Source organism: Stigmatopora nigra, chromosome 4 (genome assembly GCF_051989575.1).
Source record: "Stigmatopora nigra isolate UIUO_SnigA chromosome 4, RoL_Snig_1.1, whole genome shotgun sequence".
In the NCBI taxonomy this organism is placed as follows: domain Eukaryota; kingdom Metazoa; phylum Chordata; class Actinopteri; order Syngnathiformes; family Syngnathidae; genus Stigmatopora; species Stigmatopora nigra.
In genome coordinates this window covers 306,825-324,124 of record NC_135511.1, presented here as the reverse complement: position 1 = coordinate 324,124, position 17,300 = coordinate 306,825, and the positions used below count along the sequence as shown (strand labels likewise).

The following is a 17,300-nucleotide window of genomic DNA, read 5'->3' as shown; positions in this document are numbered from 1 at the left end:
GAGTACAATAAAAGTGCAGCCTAAATGATTTGACATCCATTTTATTTGATTTTTTTTTGATTGATTGAAAAGTTGCATCGAGGAAATGAGTCACCGGATGTGGAAAGATGACACAACCGTTGAAATTTAACATGAGAAAAATCAAAACAAAAAGTGGACACGAACCGAGTTGCAAAGGAAAGATTGCAGATTTGCATATTTCAAAGCAGAGTTGTGCGCATGAATTTTCATATCAAATGAAGAAGACAAAAACATACATTCTGTAACATCTTATTAAATAGTATTAGGAACAAAGAATCAACCATTTCTGTTGCTACCATTAGTTGACACCATTTATATTACAAGGCTTTTGGCAAGTTAAATATACATAATCAACCGCTCTTTAAATTTCTCCTTTTTTTTGTATGTGTATATAAATATATACCCACACAAAACAAATCTTAAACAAGCATAAAAGAACTGAAACCGATTTTTCTCCCAAAATAAAGGTACAATTAAAGAGTGCACTTTCCAGCATGATTTAAAATCATAGTTATTTCATTCTTAGAAATATTTGCTTGCAAAAAAATGCATGTATTTATAAATCTCTATCTATACATACATACACAAACATGTACATATAGATATATGTATATATATAAACTAAAGAAGAACAGTCAAAGAGAGAACAGGTGTTAAGTACCTAGAAGAAAATATGTTTAGTCCAGGTGTATCATCCCCTTCATAATAACTGAAAGGGACGGATTCTTCGTCCTCATCCTCGTGTGCTTCTGGCCACCTTGTTAAGCAAGACCCAACCGCCATTTTGTCACTAAACCGCTAAAAAATGTGTAAACGGCTGGCGAAGAAAGAAGAGTTGCCGCGAACGGAGTGGCCTTGCGTGTTGCTACCTTATCCGTTCCCGTGACAACAGCCATTCCTAATGAGGAAACCGCTAGTTTTCTTGTGGTTTTACGAGACCAACGGCTAAATCCAACAAAAAGCCCCTTCAAACGTGTTGTATGGAAATGTAAATATCAAAGGAAATATTGAAACATCGACGTAGCAGAATATTGTAATGGAAATTGACGTCCCAGCTCAATGTTTATCTTTTTTTAACCTTATTGACTGCTATTAGAAACCATAGACACCCAAACTGGGGAAGTCTGGCAGTGTTATTTGGTTCAAAATAACTTTGCAATAGCATTGTGCTCACATTTCATGAATAAATGGTCAACATATCACTGGGAATAACCGTAAAAAAGGCAATTATTTAGTTTTCCCAAATAGAGGCAAACATCCTCATAGAGCATGAGCAAAATCCATGCACGTGAACCGTAAGCTAGCAAAGGCCTTCGTTCAGACCCAAAGTCCTGCTTTGCATAAGCAACTTTACTTTCCCAAATAAATAACTTTAACTAAAGACATGGTGATTCAAATGAAAAGAACGGTTGAAACATTTCTCTTTTGGTAAAGCAAACTTTTGGTTTCTTCAATAAACTCCATCTCAATTGGACCCCCCGTTAAAAGTGGCTAGATGCCACAACCCTTTTTTAAAGGGAGAAAAATACGCATTCAGAGCGAGACGAGACGAAGTCACATCCAAACAAATTTACTGGCATGAGAAGACGCCAGTTGAGTCTTCACCAAACTCAGAAGGATTTACTATCTTAAGGCCAGATGATTGAAAACTATGAATTTAAAGAGTAGTCTTTCTTTCTGTGGAGAAATCGGATGGAATCCAAGTCACAAACCTCAAAATCCCCAAAAGTAGCCTTGCCAATAACTTAGGCAGCAACAGAGAACCTGTTCAAATCCCTCAAAAGGTCAAGAAGCCACTAGTAAAGGAGCTCTAAGGACAAAATAACAGTTTTGGTTTCTCTTCCTCGGACTACCGTCTTGGCAAAAAGCCGCTAGCCTTGTCCACAAGATGCGATTGGAGTACTTTCATCCGAGAGCGATTGACGGTCTGCCCCTTGACACGAGTAAACTGGAGGAAGTCTTCGGGTGTAACAGAGCTCGCGCCTTATGATACAGTATTCAAAGAGCGTCAATGACTATATGAGGATGCTTGTGGCTAATACTGATAAACCCAGATGTGTAAACACTTTGACGGTTGAATTTAACGGGCGTCCAACTGAGATTTGAGCGGCCTGAAAGTTTACAAAGGGCTGACGTTCGCAACTGAGGAAAAAGATGGCGGTGTCCAAAATCCATGTTTGTGCGTAGCGGCTTGCATACATGCTGCTTCCTTTCTTTTCTTTTCTTCTTGCTTCGTTTTGCATCATTTGGAATGGGCAGGGTGGATTAAAAGTGACAGCGTCCACCAACGCGCCAAGCGGGCGCCGTTTTTGGCGGCACGCTCGGAACGGCACGTCGGGGAGGGGCAAAACAGTAGACGGAGGTCGGAGGCTCCCCCCGATCGTACCCGGGCATTTTTTTTCTTCTTTTTCCCCCCACTCAGTTTGCTCCTCAAATGGAGGCGGGGTTAGGGAAGACTCTCGCCGCGGGAAACTCCTCCCTCGCCGTCTTCCGCCCGGCCGCAGCCGCTCCGGCAGCTCTGCCGCAGCGCCCCCCACTGGTAGCCGGCGAAGGTGGGGCTGATGGGGAGGTACTTGAAGAAGGAGTGCCTGCGAATGAAGTCCATCCCGAAAGGGAGGTCGTAGGATCGCATCCCCTCCAGCTCGGCGGCGCTGGGACCCGTGCCCCGCTTCAGCTTCCGGATGCCGCGCTCCTCGGGGGTACCTGGCGAGAGGCTAGCGTTAGCTGACGTTAGCACGCCACAATGTTTTGAAAAGGAGCTCCTAGGGAATGCAAGTAGCCAGTTCCAAAAGGAACTGCTATTGTCTGAAGTCTCATGATTCTCTTAGTTTTAATATATATATTTTTAAATGAGGGCTTGGGGAATGCACTTTCATTCAAAACCTGCATGTTTTGTTAAAACGCTAGGAAGTTTATACTTGATAGCCATTACTGAATGACCCGGATTGCTTTAACATCCATTTTATATAATATTTAGATTTTTTAATTTTATAAACGGATTAAATGGCTCTGAATATTCAGTTTTTTATAGATCTAAAACAATGTTAATTTGAGCTTTTTTTAAATAAATGTTTTGATTTTACAAAATGATTTTTGAACTAAAAAAATGGATAATAAAAATGGCAATGATTGATTTAAAAGGGGAAAAATCAGGAAATGTAATATCCATCTATACTCTTCATTTTAACTTGATCCGAAAACAGAAAGTTGGCACTCATGATTGACTTTCTCGGGCCGCACAAAATGAGGCGGCGGGCCAGATTTGGCCCCGGGGCCGCCACTTTGACACCCGTGGTCTAGCTACTGCAATAGCCCGTGACTCCGGCCCCAAGTACTTTAGTCCTTCAAAGGTGTGTCTCACCTGGAATAGTGTTGTCCAAAATGAATGCCACCGAGCCTCCCACAAACATGGCCGTGGTGAGAAGCACGTTCAGCACTTGGTCAACCTCAACAATGCCTGGCGAGAAAGACAAAAACAAAACATAGTCAATCATCTGGACGAGAGTGGCCAAAGTAGCGCTCCTCGGCAGGTCCAATGAGATTTTGGGCCGACTCACCTGTAACCAGCGGGTTCTTTTTCAGGTAGCTGGGCAGCATGAGGCCAAAGAAGATGGAGAAGCCCAGCACAAAGAGGTTGCGCGAAGAGTTGAGGTCCACAAACTGCAGGTTGGACAGCCCCACCGCCGTGATCATGCCGAACAAAGTGCAGAAGAGCGCCCCCAACACGGGGTCCGGCAGGGAGGCGAACAGGGCGCTGAATTTGCCCACCAGGCCCAGCAGTAGCATCATGGCGGCGCCGTACTGGATCACGCGACGGCTGCCCACCTGTCAGAGATCATGGGATCCAATCAAAACGTTTCAAAGCTGGCTTTCAATCTAGACCAGACTGTTATGTGGGCCGGATCATTTTAGATATAATATTTAGATTTTTTTTAATTGATTAAAAGAACTGGATTAAAGGTCCCGAATATTCCGTTTTTTCTAATACAATGTTTATTTGAGCTTTTTTAATTGTTTAATTAATAATTTTCGATTTTCCAAAATGATTTTTTTAACTAAAAACTGAAAAAATTGATAAAAGACATTTTTTGATTAAAAGGGGGAAAATCAGGAAATTTAATATACATCTATACCCTTCATTTGAATTTGATCCTAAAACAGAAAGTCGGCACTCATCATTAACTTTCTCGGGCCGCACACAATGAGACACAGATTTGGCCCCCGGGCCGCCACTTTGACACCAGTCATCTAGACCATTGTGCTAAGCCAACTATTGGAAATGAAACTGAGATTCAAATGAAAAATTGAGCAAATACGTGGACATCATGAAGAATGGAATAGGTTTTGGAATACCTTTGTTATTCCCAGAACGCCAATGTTGGGGCTGGAGGAGGTGGAGCCATTTCCCGTCCCAAAAAGGCCGTCCAGCACGCAGGAGATTCCCTCCACGAATATGCCCCTGGCAAGAAATAAGGCAACCGTTGGTTGTCGCCAGAAAGGACCACAGAGCGCGGGCCGAGGGCTCGCTTACCTGTTGATGGCGTGGATGGGCGGCGGTGGCGCGCACGACAGGCGAGCGCAGGCGTAATAGTCGCCGATGGATTCGATGATGCTGGCCACCACGGCGCTCATCATGCCGATCACGCCCGCCGCCGTGACGTTGGGAACGCCCCACTGGACTGAAAGGGGGCGCCAAAAAAAAAAAAAAAATCAATAATAGCCGAAAAAACAGCATAGTCGCGATTATCATGTCAACTAGTGGACGTGTGAGGAAGTACACCCGCCGATTTTCACCCAAAACACACAGGAAAAGATGATTTTGGACAGACTTTTGAATGGATATGAATGAGAATGTCGTAACGTCATATTGCAAAATGGATTAAATGACTATAGGCGGCGGAGGGACTCACATGGGTAGGGAATCTTGAACCAGGGCGCCGCCGAGAGGATTCCCTGGCGCGCGTCCGTGCGAGCGTAGTAGCCGTACTTGCCCTTTTCCGGCGGAAAAACGTCCGTCACCGTGAAGATGAAGCAGAGAAACCACGACACCAGGATGGCCATGATGATCTGGAGAAAGAGGAGGAGGAGGAGGAGGAGGAGATACTTGCTACTTTAGGCTCCCATAGCTAGATTCAAATCCATTTCTGACACTTGAATCCATTTTTCGACGGATTTTCCTCAAAGTAACAAAACCTAAAAATAAAAATGACTCCATTGGAGGCTGGACAATTTAACCTTGTATTCCAGTACAAGACTCAAAGATGGTTAAAAAAGAAAAATTACGAAAGGGGACTTTCCCTTACAATCTCTCTTTTGATCTCGTCCCAGAAAAAAAAAAACTTTTAGGTAAGACCTTAGCGTTTCCCTGCATGAACACTAGAGGGCAGCAGATCGACTACAGTAGTAGTAGGACTGGGTAGCAGTTCAACGAACCAGCTCTGTTTGCTCATCATGTCGAGGAATTTTCAAATAAAAGGTCAAAATATGGTCACATAACGCAAGGCGGGACTTACCGGGAACATTTTGAAAACTTGCAGTCGGTAGGACGTCCAGCCTTTTTTGGCTTTGTAGACCGGCAGCGGGAAGTGGACGTTTCGGGCGTACTGGGAAAACAGGAGCACCAGGAAAATGGTGCTGACAACACAAAAGGGCAAAACCACATTCATTTCAAATTCAATTCAATTCAATTTTCCTTTTTTTCCCAAAACGAGGGAGCGTCCTTCCACTTACAGCATGGCGACACCCCAATGTTTTCCCGCCCTCTCACCGGCCGCCTGGAAGCCGGAGAGGCCGATGAGGGCCACGGTGGGGGTGATGGTCAGGGGCCCGATGTACTTCAAGAGGAGCCCGGGGAGACCCAGCGCTCCGATGCAAACCTCCACCAGCGAGGACACGATGATGGCTCCTTGGATCTTACAAAAAACAAAAAGATGTCAGACTCGGGTTGGTTCGTGGGCCGCTTTAACGTCAACTCCATTTCATGCGGACCATTTTAGATAGAATATTTTCCTGATTTTTTTTACGATGACTCATTTGATGGCCAACGGCACTGAAATACTTCCATTTGTTGGGCTTTGTTATTCAAGTAGTATCAAGTCATTTTTGGGGGGAGTATTAAGTACTTACATGACAAATTTTGGGATAGTTACGAGAGCAATTGGCAGCTCTCCAATGACTGTTTGTTTGGTTGGGAAGGAGTTATTCAAGTCTCATTGAACTGCCATTCTCAGGTCATGTGACCAAAGCCCGCCCGCCCGCCGCAAGTATTTTTCAGGCTGACATCCTGTCATTCCACTTCCTACTTTGCTCGGAGCCTTTTCTAAGCACTCCTCCCAAAAATATTGACTGGTGTATTTTCTATGTCTCACTTCTCGTATCCTGGGATGCCAAATGTGCTCCGTGTTCACAATCTCTGTGCTGTTCATCCCCAGGATTTCTGAGGAGAGGTAAAAAAAAAACATTGTTGTTGTCACAGACATAGGTCATAATAAAAAAAAATTGAAATAAAAACCCTGCGCAATCTTTGTAGGAAGACGCGCTCTTCTCACCCGTGTTGTTGCACTTCCACTTGTCCAGTGAGAGGATGGCTCGGGCTGGGGCCAGGAAGGCAAACGCGCTGGCCTGGAACAACGGCAACCTGCAGACAAGCAAACGGGGGAAAATAAACCCACCAAAAAATTCAAATGATAGATATCGATGTATATTAAGTTTCCTGTTTTTCTTCCCCCTTTTAAATTCATCATAGCCATTTTTTAATCATTTTTTCTGTATTTTTAGTTCAAAAATCATTTGGTCAAATCTAAAAATATATTTAAAAAGATCAATGAAATATTTTATGAGATCTATAAAACAGAGTATTCATGGCTTTTAATCCACTTCCATTAATTCATAATTGTATTATTTTTTTAATTCATACCTGCAGCCCAGCGTGGTTTGCAGCAGGGTGGTGATTCCCACGCAAAAGAAGATGGTCCCGATGAGCTGGCTGGTGGCCCACTGGTCAAAGCCCACGCACATGGCTTCGGCCAGGAGGAACGGCACCGCGATGGTTCCGCTGAAACACGTCAAATAGTGCTGCAAACACACAAAAACAAAAACCCAACACACTTTCTTAGACATCTCTCACATTTTTTCATAGCCGATTTTACGGGTTTGCCGAAGGAAAGGGGAATAAAAAAAAAAATACCCAAAGCCAAAATGCACGGCAATAATTGTCTGAGTGGCAAAAAGCGCTTTGCGTATTATGTTATGTAATCACTACAAACAAAAGCACATTATTTTTGTAGAGACTGAAAATAGGTGGAGAGCCAATCAAAAGTCAAAAAAGAAATGAATTTATGGGAAGTTCATTTCAGAGCAAATGCGGGTGAGCCTAATTGTCCTTGAGTGACAGCTTGTTTAAAAATGGAATGAATTACAAGCTGACAAGTATTTTAGCTCCCTCTCCACTTAAGGTAATAAAAGAGCAGTGTTAAGAAGGTGTGTTTTTGTGTGTGTGTGTGTGTGTGTGTGTGTGTGTGTGTGTGTGTGCGTGCGTGCGTGGACGCCATTTACCTGTAGGCCTAAAAATACACACAGGTACCAAGGTGGAGTGTCTTCTATGATATAGATCATGTCCATCCTCCTTGGATCCACGCTCTCTGAACTGTCCAATGTTTCAGAAATGGAGCTCTAAATAAAAAAACAAAAACAAAAATTCAATCATAAAAAAAAATAATCAAAAGATTGATTTTTCATTTCAAACCATTTATTTTTCTTCTCTATTTGGGACATGTCACTCACTTATATAAAGGGAAAGCAAACTTAAGTGGCCATCAATAAATTCATTTTTCTTAAAATAATAATTAAAAAAATAAATAAATAGGTTGATGCCACACCAACTTGGAGGATAAATGAATGAATAGAAAAATACAAAATACAAAATAAAAATGGAGGATTTCTTTTTGGCCATATTGCCCAAGTGAATCATCATCATTATTATTATTATTATGAAAGGGAGAAGAAAAAGTGTTAGTGAACTTCCAGAGAAAGTGCGTCGTCACGGTGACAATGTCAAAACTTTAGCAGGACAAAGGAAAGTAAAGAGTCACAGGAAAGAGAGAGAGAGAGAGAGAGAGAGAGAGAGAGAGAGAGAGAGAGAGAGAGAGAGAGAGAGAGAGAGAGAGAGAGACTTGCTTACAGATAACTTTCAACCTCAGAATGAAGCATTTGCACTATCACAATAGCGAGTCATAATAATCCGAAGGGGGAGGGGGGGGGGAAGCATACCTAAGTTAAGTTAAGATGATTATCAGGGTTCGTCTGCCTCCTCAGCATGAATGGACTCCTTTTTCTGTATTAACGGTCCACGCCTATATGAGTCAAGAGGCCTTTTTCCACAAGTGTTTCTTTTGTTTTTTGGTGATTTTTTTAAGTAGACGATTCATTAGTTTGTCGCAATAACGATGAGACTAAAAACAACGGTTCAACTCCCAAGACGTTGGAAGTCGCAGAAATTAAAGCACCAAAAAGGACTGAGCTACCAACCCATCTTTACGCTAATTGACAAGTTTGCCTTTTTTATGGCAAAGTTTTGTCGTTGGACTATCACGGAATGCTTGAAAATTTCAGACAAAAACACGTTTTTTCCCTAATTGTTCATTCATTTGATCAGAGTCAGTTAATAGCAAGAGCAAATATTGTCTTGCTTACCTTTTCGGCTCTTTGAGCCTCTTTGGTGTAGACGGCCATCAGCTCCGTGTTCTCCGTATCCTGGTCCCCGTTGGCTCCGCCCACTCCGTTGACCACCACCTAGCCACACGTGTTTAAAAAGAGCTTGGTAAGAATTGGATATTCACAGCACTCGTGGCAAAGTGAACACACTTGGCAGTACAAAGTAGATTCTAAAGCGAGTTGGGGAGCTAAAAGAGGAATTTGACTGAAAATACAATCTAAAATATGATGGCTTTCAACTTGGGATGGGCCACATATGTTCTTTCCTGAAGAAACACTTCAAATTTGGGTGTTGATTTTTCTAATATTGCATATTTGTAGAGCATACATCATTAAAATACACGACTGAATAATTCAAAGTGAATAAATACTTTTGAGATAGGCAAGGGAGCTTTAACGATGTTGTACAGCCAGAAAATAAAGAAATTTAAACTTATTTTCAACGCAACTCTTTGCAGATGAAATACAGAGACTAATACTTATAGCAAGGGCCTTTCCCATTTTATCCAGAAGTTCATGGATTTGAGGAATAATTGCTGCATTCGTTTGAAGTGTCCAAGATCAACATATCACTTGACGAGCAGCTGTTTATGTTAGTCTGGGGGCATTAAAAGAGCCAGATATGGTGTTCAAAAGATTCTAGAACATCTCCAATGTAGATTCTTACTCTTTTTGCCAAATGTTTGGAGGGTTTAGATGGGGAGATGTCATCATGGAGTGTGCAGATTGCTGGGCATTATCCCATGCTAACTTGCTAGCTTGATAGTTGGGTGGCTAGTATAGTTCAAAATGGATTTCTATATAGTGAAAAGAAAGGGAAAGCACCTCTGGGAGCTTCTGTGACATCAGGGGGGACAAAACAGGCCGTGAGGAAGCTCAAATCAGACATTTCCTTCCCCTTTGCTTCTATTTTGTGAGTCCGTCAGTAGCACGCCGCAAAGATGGGCGGGATCCAAGGCCGTTGATGTTTTCGCTAGCAACATTTTAAACAGCCGAGGAAGGTCGGCAAATATTTGTGGCGGCAAGACTATACATACACAAAGCAAGCGAGCGAGCGAGCGCCGCCGCCGAGCCTCCTTTGCAACGCCTCATCAAAGTACTTCACATGATTTTCGATTTAGATTGATTCTAGTGTCTTTTTTTGCCTCAAAGGTTTGGGACATTTATACATTTGGCTTCATATGTCGCCATGTTTGACCTTTTGTTATCATCATTGCACCCCAAAAAATAGCAGAAGCGACATTTTTGCAAGGACGTTTACATTAAACGTATGTTTGAGTGTCTGAAAGTATTCATCCAAGTTCATTTAAATTAGTTTGTTTGGTTACAAAGGCGTTGCCGTGGGAAACAAGCCCCCGCCTTCTTCTATGTGCCTCGCTCTACCCTAACCCGCAAAATCCGTCTAATTTTAGTTCTATTAAACACATTTTATTACTATTAAACCACGAGTTCTGTTTTACTTTGTTAATAGATGGAGAATTAAAAGAAATTCACATTTTTTTCCAATCCAATATTTCTGGCTTTGCTATTTTTTCAGAGGGTTGGAACCAATTCATTAGTTTTGAGTTCATTTCAATGGAAAACGTTGATTTGAGTTACAAGTAAATTGACATACGAGCTCAGTCCCGGAAGCAATGAAGCTCGTATGTCAAGGTACCACTCGACTTGGGCCTAAAATGAGGCACATACCGGAATTGGGTAGAAGTCTGTGGCCTGTTTGCTCTCCTCTTCATATTTTCCTCCCTCGCTGCCGCTGTCCACGGCTTTGGCGGCCGTATTCTTGCCCACGCCCATTTTGGCTTGCCCGGCTCCGTCGCCCCCGTCTCGCTCCGGGGTGAAGACGCTAGATGAGCCCCTTCGCCCAATCACATGGTCCGGGGATGACTCGTCTGCTGGGTTAAAAAAAAACACACACAAGAATGGCGTGGAAATCAATTTCAAGTGGAAAGTGGATGGCCCGAGAAAGTCGCTTATAAATTGTGGCAAGTTCACTTTCAGCCAACTCTTTTTTAATTTATTAGCAACAGATGTCGGGAAGCGCGGTAGCCAATCCTACACATCTGTTTGGATGATAAATTATGCATGGATGATACATTTACGCAAGAGAAAAACAATGGCCGGCGGGGGTGCCGGACACCAGAAAGACCAGGGAGAACGAGGGCGACAAAAAATAAAAACGAGGCTAATACGGCGCGGGAAAAAGCGACCCTGAGAGAGATAGCAAATGTTCCGTTGGAAACGTCAGCGCAACTCTCGCCTTGAGATTTGGGAAGGCGTCCTTTGGCCCAAAAGCCACCAAGGTTTTCTTTTGGCTTTGCCTGATAACTGGATCCAGGGCCAGGTGACGACCGTGGCCCCAATCCGGCTTGCCCAACTTTCACGTAACACGTGGAAAATGCTTTCATTTAGTCTTTGGGTCGCAGCATTTTTGGAAGAAATGAAAAAAATTTGGAGACAAAACAAGCCGCAACGTCAACAAACTCGCTACTTATGGCAACCTCTCACCCATAAATCAGAGTTAAATCGGTTTAAACCAGCAAATTTATGTCAAAAATGTGTGTGGCTAACTTTAAAAAAAGAACAATAAATGAAAAAAAAAAAATCGGAAAATTAAAAATACTTTAACACGATTTTCAATTGTTATGGAAAGTGCTATAGAAACCCTCTTAACCAATGGGAGCACAGCAAGGTAGGGAAAAGCATTTCTATTCTATGAATAATAATAATTTGTCATCATGATTGACTCGACAAATAGCCTAATTGTCATCATACCAGCTGCATTTTTATTATTTTTTATTAGTTTTTATTTTGATATTTTTTATTCATAATTCAAAATAAAATATGGGAGAGAGTAAGTGTTTGTGTTAAGTTTTGAAATTCTTGGAAGAAAATTTGCCCCTTGAGGCCTTTCGTAACTTGAATCTTTCATAAGTGGAGTTATCCGTAAGTAGGGGTGTGTCCCACTTCACTTTGAAGTTTTTTTTTTTTTTTTAAAGGATTTGGAGTGGAAAATGCCACGCCACTTATGAAAGAATCAAGTTACGAAACCACTTCTGGGGAGCCTATTTTGTAAGTAGAGGCATTGTGGTGATTTGTCCAATAGATTTTTGGACACCTGCCCGTGGTGGTGTGAAAATATGGGCTCAGTGAAATACCTAGTTGACACATCCCATCGCTCCCGTCAATCTGCACGGCTGGGAGCATCTGTGTGGAGGGGCGAGAGAGAGAGAGAGAGATAGAAAGGGGGGAGGGGGGGCATACGGGTTAAGGAGGAAAGTAGAAGAAGAAGAAGAAACAAGAGATAGGAGGGAGGGAGGGGGGCGGATCAAGCACAAGAGATGGACAGGTCAAAGACAGGGAGGGAGGGAGTAGCGGGGAGGTGAACACATACACGTTAATTGGACACAATTTATTCAAAACACAGCTAGTCATTGATTAGAATTCAAGGCGGGGGGGGCATACTCGGCACGCTTTAAAGTCAACTCATGTGGGCCGCACCATTTTATTTACTTCTTTTTTAAATAAATGAACTGGATTAAAGGCCCGGAATATTCCATTTTTATACATCTAAAACAATGTTTATGGCAGCTTTTTTAAAAATATATTTTTAGATTTTACAAAATGATTTCTGAACTAAAAACTGAAAAATTGGATTAAAAAATTAGCAAGTATCAATTTAAAATGGGGGAAATCAGGAAATTTAATATACATCTATACTCTTCATTTTAATTTGATCCTAAAATAGAAACTCATGATTTACTTTTTGGGCCGCACAAAATAAGGCGGCGGGCCAGATTTGGCCCCCGGGCCGCCACTTTTATACATACAAAAGCAATGAGAATAAAATCTGTCATTTTCATGCTGATGGCCACTCCCTAATTCAGACCCTAATCCAGTCAGAGCATTCTAAAAGCAATGCGAGTGCCGTGTGTCAACGTGTTTTGTTGAGAAATTTGGACTAGGCCGTGGCCGTGGTGTCACAACGGCGGGGAACAAAGACGAGCGATTCGAGGGAGCGATAAGGACGCGCTTACGATAAGGAGGCCCGGCGGCGGCGACGGCGTAACGCACGGACGCTCCAGCGCTCGGCTACACTTTCCCGGCGGCCTCCGGATGTTTGGACATGGGGGCCCAGCCGTGCAAACATTACCAAATCCTCTTCCGCCGCACAGACATAACTCTTTTATGCGCGTGCGACGAAGGGGGGCGGGGGGTGGCGGCTGTCCACGGGGACATTCCTCCGTGCGAGACACCAACGGGGAGGAGAATAGTCAAAGCGTCATCACAACAGGAAGAGCTGGCTAACATGACATGTACAGTCATACCTCCTCGACTTACAAATACCTCTAGATTCAGGTTACGAATTTTTTGGACTGGAGATACCAAAATGATCCAAGTTACAAAATCCCCCAAAAAATAAATGCATTTCGTTATTTGATTTGATGATACTTTTTGATTATGAAAGGCAAAGTGAAATCTTCATTTTATGAATGCACTGGCAAATTGAACAATAAAAAGTCAACATCAATACAGTTATTTATTGAATTTGAAGTCATGCTGTACACAAGAAATAAACTAGAATACACAAAGTCTAATTAGCAATAAGAGTGAAATACGGGTTTAGCGCATAAAAAATAGCTTTAAGCTAAAGCTCGTAACAACATAAAAAGAAAAAGAGAGTTGGAAGGAAGGCCAAAAAAAAAAACGCTTTGCGACGACGGCAGGTGGTCCCCGGCACGGCGCCGTCGGAAACCGTGCGTCAAGCGGTGGGAAAGACGCTCCCATTTCCATCCCGCTCGCAAAGACGGACGACCTTTCAGCGTTCCTCCGCTGGTTTCTCACGGCAACGTGGCCCGAGGCGCAGCACGCCGTGGCTCACTCGGGGTGCGTTCTCACCGTCCCCGACGTAACCAGGTTAGTCACCTGACCTTCTCGGGGGGCCCCCCGCCCTCCCGCCGAGAGCAGCGGGGCCCCCTTGGGAGCCAAAGACCATTGTTGCTCCAAGTCCATAAAATCCTTTAAGCCGCGGCCAGAGACTGGCCGGCGTGAAATTCCCTCCCGGGGCTTTCGTAACCACGTTACGTCAAGAGCGGGCGTCCTGCCATCGTTTTTTAGGGCCCGACGGCGGGGATCGAGTCCGAAGGGCCCAGGAGAGGGATGCGGACGGCGATCGGGGTGTTCGGATTTGGTGGCCGGGCGGGGCACGAGGAGGCGAAGCAGCCCCGAAACATCATTGAAAATGGCTTTGACTTTAGGGAGCGTGTTCTTCTGCCGTAGCATTTCTTCTCGTTCATACGAAAACGTACGGAGACTGCCATTAAATAGGACGTGGTGTCCGAAAACGGGGTCTGTCGTGGACAGACGAGGACCCAAAACGTAGCAACGACAAAGAGGCGGGGAATTCCGGAGTGGCCATCCATGAATCCCGACGGTGAGTTCTTCAAAATTGCCGTTCCGTTCAATTCCGAGGCTATCCGGATGGACTATTTGGCTAAAGTTCTCCAAAATTCAACAAATAGAAAACAAAAGTTCACGCGCAATCTAATGGTCATTTTTAACTGGGAGCGTGTGCACAAAATGGGGTGAATTTAGAATACCAGACAATCTATCGGTCAGGAAACCGGTTCAGTGAGCCACATTCTTTTCTCCCTGCTAGTTTGAATAGTTTTGGAATGATTTTGTTAATAGATAATTGAAGCCATACGATAAGCGAGCGGGTAGCGCGCACATCTCACAATTCTAAGCTTTTGTTCTCCAATCTAATCCAAGCACCCCCCGCAAACACAATGCTATTGCGCCACAAGGAAATGACAGTTATTAAAGCAGGTGGACGTAAAAGCAAGCAATCAGGTGTGGCCTGGGAACAGGACATAAAAGCACATTCCATTTCAAATAATACTAAATTATACATCTATATTGACATATTCAGTCAAAGATGCCAAATTTTTAACATTCAGAAATACCACCGTTTCCCGGCTACAAACTACCCAACAAAAAAAATCATTACCAAGTAAACGTTATTTAGGATTGAAAGACGGGGAAGGAGGCGACATTTTCAAGGCCCATTTGTCATTCCAGAAGAGAAGTGGCACGACGGTCGGGGTCATTGTCACGGCTGAAGATACGGTTCCTCGGAGCCAAGGCTTTTGTGCCAACGCTGACATTTCAACATTTGAAAGCGCTCCTAATTGGCCACCGTTGGAAACGAGCCGTGACCAAGGTGAGAAGCTAAAACCGCGGGGGAAGCTGTCCCAGCGCAAAGAAAGAAAAAGGTGATATTTTTCCCGTTGGATCCAAGCCGGACTTTGTCACGCTCTCGTTTATTAGCTGGCGATCATGAGACGGTACAAAAAAGGAGAGAAAAAATAGAATAGGTCAGCTAGTTTGTGGCGCCGTGAGCCAATTCCCTCCTTTTACATTACACATTAATCTGTCAGTTTACGCACGGGAGGAGTGTCCAAACTGAAGCCCGCTGCCTACTTTTTATTGGCCAGCGGCAAAAAAAGATGAAAAAATCCACAAATAAGAGCCATAAAACAATCATACAAGAGGACTACATTTGATTGCAATACTCCGCTGGAACACTAGATGGCCACAGATCAATGGTCAATGGCCATTATTTTCAATCAATGTAAATTTTCTGTATTTGGTTTAACGTCATTTATATAATCATTTTTAAAAAGCTGTTTTGGTTGGGATTTTCTTGCATTTTGGTCGAGTCAATAAATATCTACATGAACGTTTTCAATTGTGATTAATGGCATTGGACGCATTTTTTTTCATGTGCAAAATACAAAAATGTTTATATATTTGGCAAAATCCTTCAACCTTTTATTTTGTTGCTGCTGGGCCTGAACGCATTGACATTTCTGGACATCAAATTCATTTTCAAATGGAAAATTGCCATCATTCAATCGTTGACAATCTCTCTTATCAAATTGGATTGAATTTCGTCTTTCAAAGAGAGTGAGAACAAATGAGTCAAAATACATTTGAAAACCTGATTTTTTTTTCTTGATTCCTGATTTCGATGGGATATTTACTAAATAAAATTGAAATTGCATCCTTTGAGTTTTCTGAAAGAGGCCCTCGGAGGAAAAAGTTTGAACAGAAATATACTTTTTAGCCTTTTGAAATGGTTTAAGGAGTGGCGTGGGGAACCATGGAACGGATTACACACCAAATGCCAAATGCCACTCGACTTACGCGGGATTCCAGTTACTAAACCAATATTGGAACAATTACTGCATTTCTTAAGTCACACAAACACTGTATACATTTCTGATTGTATAGCTTTCAAAAGGATTCTGCGAATGATTAGTTGGCGGAAACCCGCTGGACTTGAGCCGGAATTCAATCATTTCTTAGGGAGAACATACATTGACGTTAAGAGCAGATTGACGTTACGAGCTGCCATTGTGAACGGACGCTGCTCGTATTCCGAGGGTCAACTCTGCGTGACATAAGAGGGCTGTTAACGGGCCGTTAACGGGCTGTTTCCAGGACGACCTCATCGCTAGGGGGCAAAGAAGATGCACATCCAGTGAGTGTCATGCCAAGTGTCTGACAGTTGGCATGATTCACTTGATGCACCCATGGGTGGCTGCTGGCTGTCACGTCAGTTTTCGGACACACGAGCGAGCAAATTGACAGACCGACCATGCGAGTCTCGCCATGTCACATTAAGGTGGAGGTAAACCAAACGAAAGGTTTCGGGGCGCTCGAGGATGACACATCGGGCCTGGTGGCGTGACGACGCAACACCCACGACCGCCCCATAAGACCCACGGACGGCGAGAGAGCCAGATACCCGGCCGTCAATTCTATTTATTATTTATTTATTTATGTATTTATTCTTATTTATTTCACAGTCTGGGGCTAGTAGAGTTGGGTTGTGCGGGGCATGGGCTTCGCGTGCTCGTTAACTCACCTGCCTGAAGAAAGAGAAGACCAAGAGGAAGCCCGAAGCCCACTTCCCCTCTCGGCGCTGGTGTCCGCGAGGTGGCTCCGTCGGTGGAGAGAGGTGAGCCGCCGCCGCCGCCGCTTGCTCGAGCTGGAAGCCGCCGGACGGACGAAGGCTCACGCGAGGACGACGACGAGCGTCGTTGAAGCCGCTCGAGTGGATGGAAGAAAGGAAGGAACCTGCTTCGTCTCCCTTTCCCTCTTCTCTTCTCTCGGGTTGGACAACCGCTGGTCGCGCCGCGGAGGGATTTGTGTCTTTCATATAACCACGGGGTTGAGTCAGGCTTCGCGCCTGCGCAAAACCTCGTGACGTCTGTTCCCGCCTCTCGCAGCGTCTCGGCCAATCATAGACGACGACCTCCGTGACGCAAAACGGAGCGGTCGTGATGCACAATAGGTACTACAGTGGAGCTTAGATAGACACATTAGGATTTCTATATAATTAAGGTTCTAGTACATTCGACAACCATTTTGTTGGACAGCCCGTGTTATGTTTTCTCATTTGAAAGGGAAGGCATAAGATTGGGAGGCAAGGTAATGCGCTAACCGCACTGCCACCTAGCTTCGAGCGTTTGTACTTTTATAATACGTTGCGTAAAATAATG

The 17,300-nt window shown here is 43.7% G+C and overlaps 1 protein-coding gene across 4 annotated transcripts; it reads right to left on the bottom strand.

The window, feature by feature from the left end:
• Window positions 1-25: 25 nt before the first annotated feature.
• LOC144195316 (solute carrier family 23 member 2-like) lies at window positions 26-17,015 on the bottom strand. Of its 4 annotated transcripts, none has more exons than XM_077714863.1 (16): window positions 16,664-17,015; window positions 11,889-11,937; window positions 10,423-10,625; window positions 8,713-8,811; window positions 7,576-7,692; window positions 6,938-7,095; window positions 6,570-6,658; window positions 6,390-6,457; window positions 5,752-5,933; window positions 5,535-5,655; window positions 4,932-5,088; window positions 4,553-4,700; window positions 4,375-4,480; window positions 3,579-3,846; window positions 3,383-3,478; window positions 26-2,724 (listed from the first exon to the last, which is right to left on the bottom strand). In XM_077714863.1, the coding sequence occupies exons 1-16, from the start codon at window positions 16,955-16,957 to the stop codon at window positions 2,468-2,470; spliced, it is 2,412 nt and encodes an 803-aa protein (XP_077570989.1). In that variant the 5' UTR covers window positions 16,958-17,015; the 3' UTR covers window positions 26-2,467. The 4 variants fall into 4 exon arrangements, with proteins under 4 accessions (XP_077570989.1, XP_077570990.1, XP_077570991.1 ...); XM_077714864.1 differs by having other exon boundaries at window positions 10,423-10,622; XM_077714865.1 differs by lacking the exon at window positions 11,889-11,937 and having other exon boundaries at window positions 16,664-16,808.
• Between the last annotated feature and the right edge of the window lie 285 nt (window positions 17,016-17,300).

Coding starts and splice junctions, on each gene's coding strand:
- LOC144195316 (XM_077714863.1), bottom strand. CDS start 16,957: ATGAAAGACACAAATCCCTCCGCGGCGCGACCAGCGGTTGTCCAACCC. Junction 8,812..10,422: donor CAGACTTCTACCCAATTCCG/GTATGTGCCTCA, acceptor ACGTGTGGCTAG/GTGGTGGTCAACGGAGTGGG. Junction 5,089..5,534: donor AAGTTTTCAAAATGTTCCCG/GTAAGTCCCGCC, acceptor CTCTTTCTCCAG/ATCATCATGGCCATCCTGGT.